The sequence below is a fragment of the Myotis brandtii genome, unplaced genomic scaffold, assembly GCF_000412655.1.
Source record: "Myotis brandtii unplaced genomic scaffold, ASM41265v1 scaffold1214, whole genome shotgun sequence".
NCBI classification, from domain to species: Eukaryota; Metazoa; Chordata; class Mammalia; order Chiroptera; family Vespertilionidae; genus Myotis; species Myotis brandtii.
Genome location: NW_005354231.1, coordinates 214,343 through 224,489, shown reverse-complemented (window position 1 = coordinate 224,489; position 10,147 = coordinate 214,343). Strand labels below are relative to the sequence as shown.

At 51.4% G+C, this 10,147-nt stretch overlaps 1 protein-coding gene across 2 annotated transcripts in view; it reads left to right on the top strand.

The window, feature by feature from the left end:
• The window catches only part of KHDRBS3 (KH domain containing, RNA binding, signal transduction associated 3), an 84,883-nt gene that overhangs the window by 35,083 nt on the left and 39,653 nt on the right, over positions 1–10,147 (top strand). For both annotated transcript variants that reach the window (XR_001360570.1, XM_014533154.1), the window contains exon 3: positions 8,997–9,113. Coding sequence is in view for 1 of the 2 variants with exons in the window: in XM_014533154.1 (XP_014388640.1) it covers positions 8,997–9,113 (117 nt within the window). In the remaining variant the exon portion in view is untranslated. The remainder of the gene's footprint in view (positions 1–8,996; positions 9,114–10,147) is intronic.

The window sequence follows — 10,147 nt, the reverse complement described above, 5'->3', positions numbered from 1 at the left end:
TTCATGATTGGGGGGCAGGTGGGCTTCTTGGGGTGTTCCATGTTGGGACATATCACTGGCTTAGATCTCTTGAAGGCCACTGGACTGATAGTTTTGGCTCTGGGCCCTGAGGGCCACCAGGTCGGATCTGCTGAGCACTGCGCGACTGTAGTGCCACTAGACAGGAAGTGTGAACAAACATGGACCCTCCTGGACCCAGCTGTGGCCTCTGTCCAAACCAGGCATTGACACATAATTACATGAAACGAGGGACACGTAACACACAGTCACATAGTTACAGGGGGAGGGGGGCAGGTCCAGGAGCCACTGTGTGGGGTGCGGCTCTGCCTGCGGACACCTCCCCGTGGGGAGTGCAGCCTCCCAGCTGGGACGGGGCCACAGCGGCCGCGGACCTGCCTTTCTTGGCGAGCCCGGCCCGCTCCCGGGTTTGTTATTTCTGTGGACGACAGATCGCCGTGTACCTCAGCGCCCGGAACCCGCCGCGCATGGGTTTTTTTAAATTTATTTTTTAATTGATTTCAGAGAGAAAGGGAGAGGGAAAGAGAGAGAGAAGCATCAATGATGACAGAGGATCATTGGTCCGCTCCCCTGTCCCGCTGGGGATGGAGCCCACAACCCTGGCATGTGCCCTGCCCGGGAATGGAACCGTGACCTCCTGGTTCATAGGTTAATGCGCAACCAGTGAGCCACTGTTTTTTTAACTTAGCTTCTCCTCCTTTACCTCCTCCCCTCCATTCTTAAAATACCATGGCGTATATGTTTTGTTATTTCTGCTCCTGAATTACCATCCATCTCTCTCTCTCTATCCTGTCTACCCTGACAGCCTCCTTCCAGACCCACTTCCGGCCTTCATTTTCAGCTCCTTCTCTCTGCTCTCCACATCCCAGGCCGGCTGCAGTCTGCACTTCTCTGGATTAGCCATTTCAAAGTCGTTACATATATGTTTTATTTGTTTTGCCATCGACCCCTCCTTGCCCCACAAGAATGTACTCCAGCTGTGCGCGAACAGAGATAGCAGGGACACGCGGCGGGGTAGCTCAGGCCGCTCCTCGCGTGGGCCCCGTGGGTGTTAATTTTGCCCGTGTCGCCTCCTGGAGGCGTCACTGCACGCCCACTCCTGCTCAGAGTTGCTGGTATGTCATTGAACTGGGCCGCTTACCATTTAGAAGTGGATAGTAGGTTAAATTACTATTGACGGAGCAACACCAGATAGTTTCCACCACAACCAGTAATGCTTAGAGACTTGTGGTTGGAAACTTAATAAATTTAAATGAGAGTCTTTTACCTCTAGGTTTAATATGTGGCAATAATTTTTGCAGCAAACAAAATCCATAAAAACAAGGTTGACTAGTGCCATTTGATTTGGGGGTAAAATCAGCTTTAGTTCCCCAATTATTTATTGAGAAGCCCTTCTTTATGTGGGAAAAATGATGAATCAAATACGGGTCCTAATTACTCTCACAGGATTTACACGGCACCTGGAGAAACAGTAAATGTCACTAAGTCATTCAAGGTAAAAACGGAATTAACACGATAGGTGAGGGACTCCATGCAGATTTAAGGGTGTGAGGGAGGGTTATTTCTGGGGAAAGAATTACAGGTGGAATTAAATTTAGTCCAGGCTGTGAACACACAGAGGTGGGGCGAGGCGGGGAGCAGAGTAATTATTGGGCTGGGACGATTTAATTATGGGGAGTTGTAGATTGTAGCATTCAGGATGGCATTAAGACGTGCCAGTGGCCCAGCCGGCATGGCTCAGTGGTTGAGCGGCAACCTATAAACCAGGAGGTCAGGGTTCAATTCCCAGTCAGGGCACATGCCCGGGTTGCGGGCTGTATCCCCAGTGGAGGGTGTGCAGGAGGCAGCCAATCAATGATTCTCTCTCATCATTGATGTTTCTTTCTCTCTCTTTCTCCCTTCATCTCTGAAATCAATTAAAAGGAATATCTTATATAATAAAGAGGTAATATGCAAATTGACCATCATGCCCTCACAAGATGGCTGCCCATGACCAGGCCAGCAGGGGGGTTAGTGAGGGATGACCAAATGACTGAACAAGTAGGCTGCGTGGGATGACCAGTCTGGCAGGGGGGGCAGTTAGGGGTGACCGGGCCAGCAGGGGGGGGCAGTTGGGGTGACCAATCCAGCAGGGGGACAGTTGGGGGTGACCAGGCCAGCAAGGGGGGCAGTTGAGGGCGATCAGGCCAGCAAGGGGGGCAGTTAGGGGCAACCAGGCAGGCAGGCAGGTGAGCGATTAAGAGCCAGTGTTCCAGGATTGTGAGAGGGATGTCCGACTGCCGGTTTAGGCCCAATCCCCGGGATCAGGCCCAAACTGGCAGTCGGACATCCCCCGAGGGGTCCCAGATTGGAGAGGGTGCAAGCTAGGCTGAGGGGAACCGCCCCCCCCATGCACAAATTTCATGCCCTGGGCCTCTAATACACACACACACACACACACACACACACACACACACATATACATACATACATACATATATGGCCACTGCTCAGTCGCTGGTTTTCTGATCCTGGGCCAGTGGGGCTGCGTGGAAAGGAGGTGGCACATGCCTATGTTGGCTGCAGGCTGGGGTTTAGGTTGGGGGATGTGCCTATGTTGGCTGCAGGCTGGGGTTTAGGTTGGGGGGATGTGCCTATGTTGGCTGCAGGCTGGGGGCGTGGAGAATGAGAGTAAAAAGGGACCATAATGGAGCAAAGGGAATTACTTTTAGCAAGTCTGAGATTTATCCCACGATTTGATCTTGTCTGTGAAATCATAAAGTGCATTTCAAGAAAAAGAAGTGATGTGAAAGGAGCATTACACGTGCGTGTGATCCTCAGGGGAGACCCCGTGATGACAGTGGGGGCATTTCTGTCCCGGTGAGCAGGAGGGACTGCGCTGTGTCTATTTACAACAAATGCCCTCCTATTTCAGCATAAATGGGTCTTATCTGAGGTCCAACAGACATACTTTTAAAACAACTTTTCGTCTAACAAGAAAGTGGGAGGAACCTCCCAGCCCCCAACCGCTGCTCAGAGGCGACAGGACAGGTGCTGACGCACAGCAGACCCCGGGGGAAGTGCAGCCCAGGACCCGGCTGGCAGGGCTCCCATGTGGGCGCTGGGGTAGGCAGAGGCTTAACGTTGTGCAATTCTCTGCCTCTCACACCAGGGAGCGCTTTCCATTGTCTGGCTTCCTCACCATAAAGCAGCAACAGGCGGGACACGGTGCATTTGCCCTCCTGCTTCTGTTGACTCAGCGCAGTTGTGTATTTTGCACGTGACACTGCGTCGGGCAGTGCGTTGAGAATGGAGACGGGAGTGAGGTGTGGAGGTTTCAGGCACACCCCTTCTTCCCGGGAATCCAACTTGGAGGGAACAGGCTGAAGTCTGGTTTGGGAAGTGTCACAGGAGAAAGCAGGAGGTGCCCCGAGGGAAGCAGGAGGGCCCGCTGGACCCTGCTGAGCAGGCACTGGCCCAGCACACGCTTCACAGCCCCGCGCGTGGTCTATTTCCACGCGCACTTTGGCCCTGGTGAAAGGGGGAACTCGCATCCATGTGGAAAATATAAGCCGTGGCCCAAACACACAGACAGTGAGGCCACCTCGATCGCAGGTGTATTTCAGACGCTGCAGTGGGCTGGCCCAGAGCTGCCCGCCCCAGGTGTCTATGCTGGCTGCACAGAAATCAAGGGAAATTAGGAGGAAAAAACACATAATTAAGGGACTAGTGGTTTTGCTCCACAGTCTTTTTCTAACTAACCTTCATTAGGGTGCAGCTACAGAATCCGAGTCTTTCAGCATTAAAATGAGACAGACAGAGGGTTAGTAGGGACCCACATCCAGACTGTCAACCTATAATGAACTCATTGAATATTTAGTAAGTGCCCGCTCTGCCAGGTGTTGGGGCAGTGACTCCAGAAGGCCTGGCCGCGGCCCCCAAGAGCAATTGTGGGGCCCCTGGCCCGAGCTGCTGCATGGGCGGCCGTGCCCTGTGCTGGGCTGGGGCGCTCTGGCAGAACCCCGTGCTCGGCATGTGGTGGCAGAGGCTACGAGTTCAGTTCCAAGCTGAGTGAGAGGGCAGCCAGGCAGCCTTCCGTCAGACTAATCAGCCTTTTGGGGAGCAGCCAATTAGGGGACACATTTGGATGGAGACAGTGACATGTTCCGGAAGCTTCATTGTTTATGAAATGACAGCGTAACTAATTGTTCCCCCAGGAGCAGGGTCAGGTCACACATACGGCTTAGATCAATTACGGCGGGTTCAGGACACCAGGCCTCCCCAACAAAGGACCTAATTATCGGATGGCACACAGTACACAGTGAAACTCTGCTGTCTTACTGTATGCTGATTCACCATCTTCGTAACCATTGGAAAAACTTTCTATTTGCAACTGTAACATCTATAATGTAATATATATTTGTAATAGAATAATTAGCACCTGAAGAAAAGTCAGTGGTTGTGGTTATGGTCACACTTTCACCTGTACACATATATGCACAGAGTGACATCCTACATAGTAAAAGCCTAATATGCTAAGTGTCTGACCATTCGTTTGACCTTTCGACCAGTTGCTATGATGTGCACTGACCACCAGGGGGCAGATGCTTTGACCAGTAGGTTAGCTTGCTGCTGGGGTCCAGCTGATCGGGACTGGGCCAGACTGGCCGGACACGCCCTGGAGCCCTACCACGGTCCCTTCCCAGCCCCGATCATGCACCAGGGGGGTCCCTTGGCCTGGCCTGCACCCTCTCGAAATCCAGGACCCCTCGGGGGATGTCGGAGAGCTGGTTTCAGCCCGATCCCCGCAGGCCAGGCCAAGGGAACTCACCGGTGCATGAACCGGGCCACTAGTCATTAATAAAAATGAAAGTTAAAATGTATTCAAGTTCAGCCCTGGCTCGGTTGGTTGGGTGTCGTCCCCTGCACCGAAAGATTGCCAGTTGGATTCCCGCTCAGGGCACATGTTCGGGTTGCAGGCTCAGTCCCCGGTAGGGGACGAGCAGGAGGCAGCCGATCAATGTTTCACTCTCATGTGGATGTTTCTTTCTCTCTCTCTCCTTCTCCCTCCTTCTCGCTCTGAAGATCAGTTTTATAAAATCTTTTAAAAATGTAAGTTCTTACTGTCTGATTGCAAATCCAGTTACCACATAAAACAACAGCCCTGCCTGAAGAGGATCCCTGACTGGTGTGTGATCAAGGCAGGTGAGGGAGCACTTTCTGACGGTCTGTGAGAACCGCCAGGCCAGCCTGGCTTCTAGGGAGCAGAGCAGGGGAATTTGGAGGCCTGTGCCTGGCCTTGTGGGTAAACGGGGTCATCACGGGTCTCACCTGAGGAGAGTAGTTCTTCGGAGGAAGCCATTGCCAGGTCGGAGGACTTCGTCAACATCACTGTCACGCAGGGCCCAGAGCTCAGGTGAAATCGCGTTGTCCCAGTGCTCCGCACTTGATCTTTGTTTGTTTGCTTGTTTTTAATATATTTTTATTGATTTCAGAGAGGGAGAGAGAGACAGAAACATCAATGATGAGAGAGAATCATTGATTGGCTGCCTCCTGCACTCCCCTACCCTGGGGATCGAGCCCACAACCCAGGCCTGTGCCCTGACTGGGAATCAAACTGTGACCTCCTGGCTCATAGGTTGATGCTCAACCACTGAGCCACACCCGCCGGGCAGGTGGGTGATTTTCATTCACTTTTGTGTTTATTTCACACGACGGGCACTTGCAGTAGGTGGCATGACCCCTGTGTGGTGGAGGAGGAGAGAGCCTCTCGCAGGTTAACCTGATGAGGAGATGGAACTAATACACAATCCGTGGTCGAGCAAAGACAGGAATAGCAGGCCTTCTGATTGTCAGCGCGCTCCTTCATGTACTTTCTGTGAACAAAATGCTCATCGAAGCTAAATGGAGAGAGAAACTCCTACAGGTACATAGAACCATAGCCAGGGCTTCTCCTTCTTATATGGATCCCTGTGTTTTTATGCTTCATCAAGTGACCTTGACAAATCATAGCACTCCGTGGACTTCCGTCTCCTCAGAGTGAAATGAGATGCTTGGGCCGGATGACTTCCAAGGACTCCCAGCTCTTAACCGGGGATATGTGACTGTTAAAGAAATGTGAATATGGCTGTTTGACCGCCTCAATGTAATTTTATACCATTCTTGAAACCCGCTCACATGGCTCTAAATGGATTAAAAAGGTACAAATCCGTGAAGATAAGGTGCGTGTGAGACAACAATAGGCAAAGGCAGCCAGGAACATTCCGGCGGGTGTAGGTGGGTGACGATGGTGATGCCGAGGGAGACAGCCCCAGAGCCCTGAGCTGGTGGGGTGAGAGCAGCCACCAGACACCGCTGGCCAGTGTGGGAAGACCTCGGGGAGACTCGGGGCTGGAGACGCAGTTCCTGTGAAGGGGCTTATCGGGTGGAACAGAGAAGACTTGGGGGGAGGTTGTCTGAGAAGAAGTGAGGTTTCCGGAGGCTCTTCCTGCTGATGGCCCGGCGTCTGCCCGTCTTAACCCAGCACCAGGTGCGAGGCTTCCCGAAGAGGCCGCCCCAGAGGAGACCCGGAGAGATGCCACTGAGGGCCAGAGCGAGGCGCCACCTGAAAATGGGGGCGCTGCTCCATACATAAGTCAAGGGGTATCTGTGCTAACTGATGGGTTCTTGGAATCCTGGCCACCAAGGTGATACCTCCTCGTAGGAGACCGGGAATCGAACCGTGACCACCTGGTTCATAGGTCAATGCTCAACCATTGAGCAACACCAGCCAGGCTGGTGGGTGATTTTTATTCATTCCTCTTCAAGTCGATGCCTGGCCCAGGAGAAAAGAAGTGTTGATACCAAAATTGGAGTAGGCTTTTTAAAGCATTATTATTATTATTGATTTCAGAGAGAGGAAGAGGGAGAGATAGAAACATCAGTGTTGAGAGAATCATTGATCAGCTGCCTCCTGAACACCCCACACTGGGGATCGAGCCCATAACCCCGGAATGTGTCCTGACCAGGAATCAAACCATGACCTCCTGGTTCATAGGTCGATGCTCAACCACCAAGCCACGTCGGCCGGGCTGGAGTAGGTTCTGATGGAAACCGGGGCTGCCAGGCACAGCAGATTGTCAGGTGCCATGAGAGGAAGCTTCAGGCAGCATTTCAGAGCCGCAGGCTGCGTGCTGAGGACGGGGCAGAGGAGGGCCGCTCTGCTGAGGGCTGTCCGTGCTGAGAACGAGGCCAGTTCACACACTCGGACGGGTGAGGGCCATGGCCGTTCAGAGTCTCAGAAAGACGGGAACCTCCATAAACATTTCTAAACGGACATAAAGAGAACACAGGACGAAAATGCTGTCAGTAGTATAACCTCTGATTGTGGAAATGAAAGAATCAATAGATGTGGCAGCTCAGTGTAATTAAATCTTTGGAAAACTAAAGAGTGAGAAGACGAAAGAGGGGAAAAAAGAGGAATCTTAGAAATCCAACCCAGGGCGCCAGAATCCAAATAATACAAATTCCAAAAAGATACAGCAGAGAAAATCGGGCACGAGGAGCAGGTAGGGGTGGGCGGGTCGAGAGACTGGTCCCCCCAACCTTGTAGTTTTGTCTGATATTTTCAACTCTCTATTACTGATATACTTTAAAACCGTAATTTACATAAATTTAAAAAATAAAAAAGTTGCAAGAAAAGGTTAAAAATACTTGAGTCTTGTTGAAGACCAATAAAATGAAAAGTGGGCAAGGAAAAAGTACTTTGATTTTCCTTAAAGTGGGTATTTCAGGAAAATGACTTCAATTATCATAGCAAGGCAAACGGAGGAACAATTTTCTCTTAAAAACAGCAGCGGTGCGGCCGTGGCACGGCCCCTGTACGGTGGCCGACCTCAGAGCAGGGAAGGCATGAGTTTGTTACCAACGAGCGTGCCTGAGAGGACAGGTGCTCTCTGGGTAGTAAACAGGCTGCTTTTCTGTTCGGGAGTGAGAAGTATTCATGGTTTACCTTCATTACAGCGAGGCTTCAAACATTGTGTGACATATCAAATGATAATTCTTTCGCTCAAGACATACTTATTGTCTATTTTGCACCAAGCATTCTAAATAATCTATAATAATAAAAGCGTAATATGCTAATTAGACCGAACGACCTTCCGGACAACCTTCCGGAGAACCTTCTGGACAAAGCCGCGGCAGCGGGGGCCGAGGCAGAAGCAGCTGCTGCGGCTGCGGGGGCCGAGCCCCTTGCATGAATTTTGTGCATCAGGCCTCCAGTCTATTTATATGGACCAGTTGAGTCCCCGGGACAGTCCCGTTGAACAGCTGAGGAAGCCCAGGTGTGCAGAGGTTGGGTAACTGGCCCAGGGTTCCTCAGCTGCCAAATGGCAAAGCCGGGTTTTAAAACCCGGGTAGCCTCGCCTCAGAGTCCGGGTCCTTCAGGAACTCACTTCTCTGCTTGTTAATAAACAGCCCGAAGCGTCCAGCCTGCGTAAGTGGTCCACATCCCCATAGCTAGTTGTCAAAGAGATCGGGGGCTTTATGGCGAAGCTTCTGTCAGCCGCGGGATGTTGAAGTCAGCCTCCATTGGTTGACTGGCCAAGGCTGAGTGCTGACCAGGTCGCAGAACCCAGACGCTATGACCAGTCGAGGGACATTGCAGGACGGACGTGTAGCGGCATTTTCCCTCTCCTGTGTCCTCTAACCCTCGCGCTGTCCATGGTGGGTGTTGAATGTGTGTGCCTGTTGTCAAGGAAATTAACTGCATTTACAGGTTGTGAAATACAGCCATCACGGGCATGACTGGTATAGAGAAACATATCAATTGTGGTTTTATTTTACCGTGTTTAGCCCTGTTACCTGTGGTGTGTGGAACCAGCGTGATTTCTGTAGCGGGAACTGACCTGTTTGTCATTCACCAATGATGTGGAGCATGCCACCGTGTTTCCTAGTATTCGGGAGTGAGAAGTTACCTTCAGATACGGATGTTACAAGTTTGGTTTCTGTGTTTTTCCTAGTTCAACTTTGTGGGGAAGCTTCTGGGTCCACGTGGCAATTCTCTGAAGCGTTTACAAGAAGAGACCTTGACCAAAATGTCCATTCTTGGCAAAGGCTCCATGAGAGACAAGGCGAAGGTAAGACTCATTGTAGACACGTGGCTGCGTTCTTAGCCAGTATGTAATGCACCTTTAGATCATCCACTGTATCCATTCGTCTATATATATAAAAGCCTAAGCGATTGAACCACTGAATGACTGAACAACCGAACGACCAGTCGCTAAGACGCGCACTGACCACCAGGGGACAGACGCTCAATGCAGGAGCTGCCCCCTGGTGGTCAGTGTGCTCCCACAGTGGGAGCACCGCTCAGCTGACCAACGGGCACCAGACGCAGGGCTCACGACTGGCTGCCACAGCCTGGAGACCACAGCGGAGTGGCAGTGAGCCTACTGAGCAGCAGCAGGCGCAGCGGGGACTGAGATGAGCAGGAGCAGCAGGCAGGAGCGGCAGGTGGCGTTGGACTGCTGATTTCAGCCCGATCCCCGCAGGCCATGCTGAGGGACCCCACCGGTGCACGAATCCATGCACCGGGCCTCTAGTATTATATAAAAGCTAACTGGAATCTCAAGGAGTTATAGGAAAATGTTATAGAGGGTGATGTTTATGAGACTGTTTGGAAAATTGAGTTACGCTGGCCAATTCAGTGTCTTAAACTTGCATTTGTGACCTTTATATTCACTTATATTCACTTATAAAATAATATTGTGATACCTATGTTTTATTAAAATGTATTTTTATTAATTTCAGAGGGAGGGAGAGATAGATGCATCATTGATAAGAGAGAGTCATTGATTGGCTGCCTCCTGCACGCCCCACATTGGGCATCGAGCCTACAACCCGGGCATGAGCCCTGACAGGGAATCGAACTGTGACCTCCTAGTTCATAGGTTGAGGCTCAGCCACTGAGCCCTGCTGGCCGGGCCCCTATAGTTTTGATTCTAGACACGGTATGTCACCTTGCAGAAAGCACAGGGATACTGACATTGTCACGGAGAGCAAGGAGTTGTCTGTCCGCTCACCATCGCTGTGTGCACTTCGGACATGCTTCTCAGGGTCTTCTCCGTGGCCTGTGCTCCGTATCATTGACTTTATAAAGCAGGTATTTTTA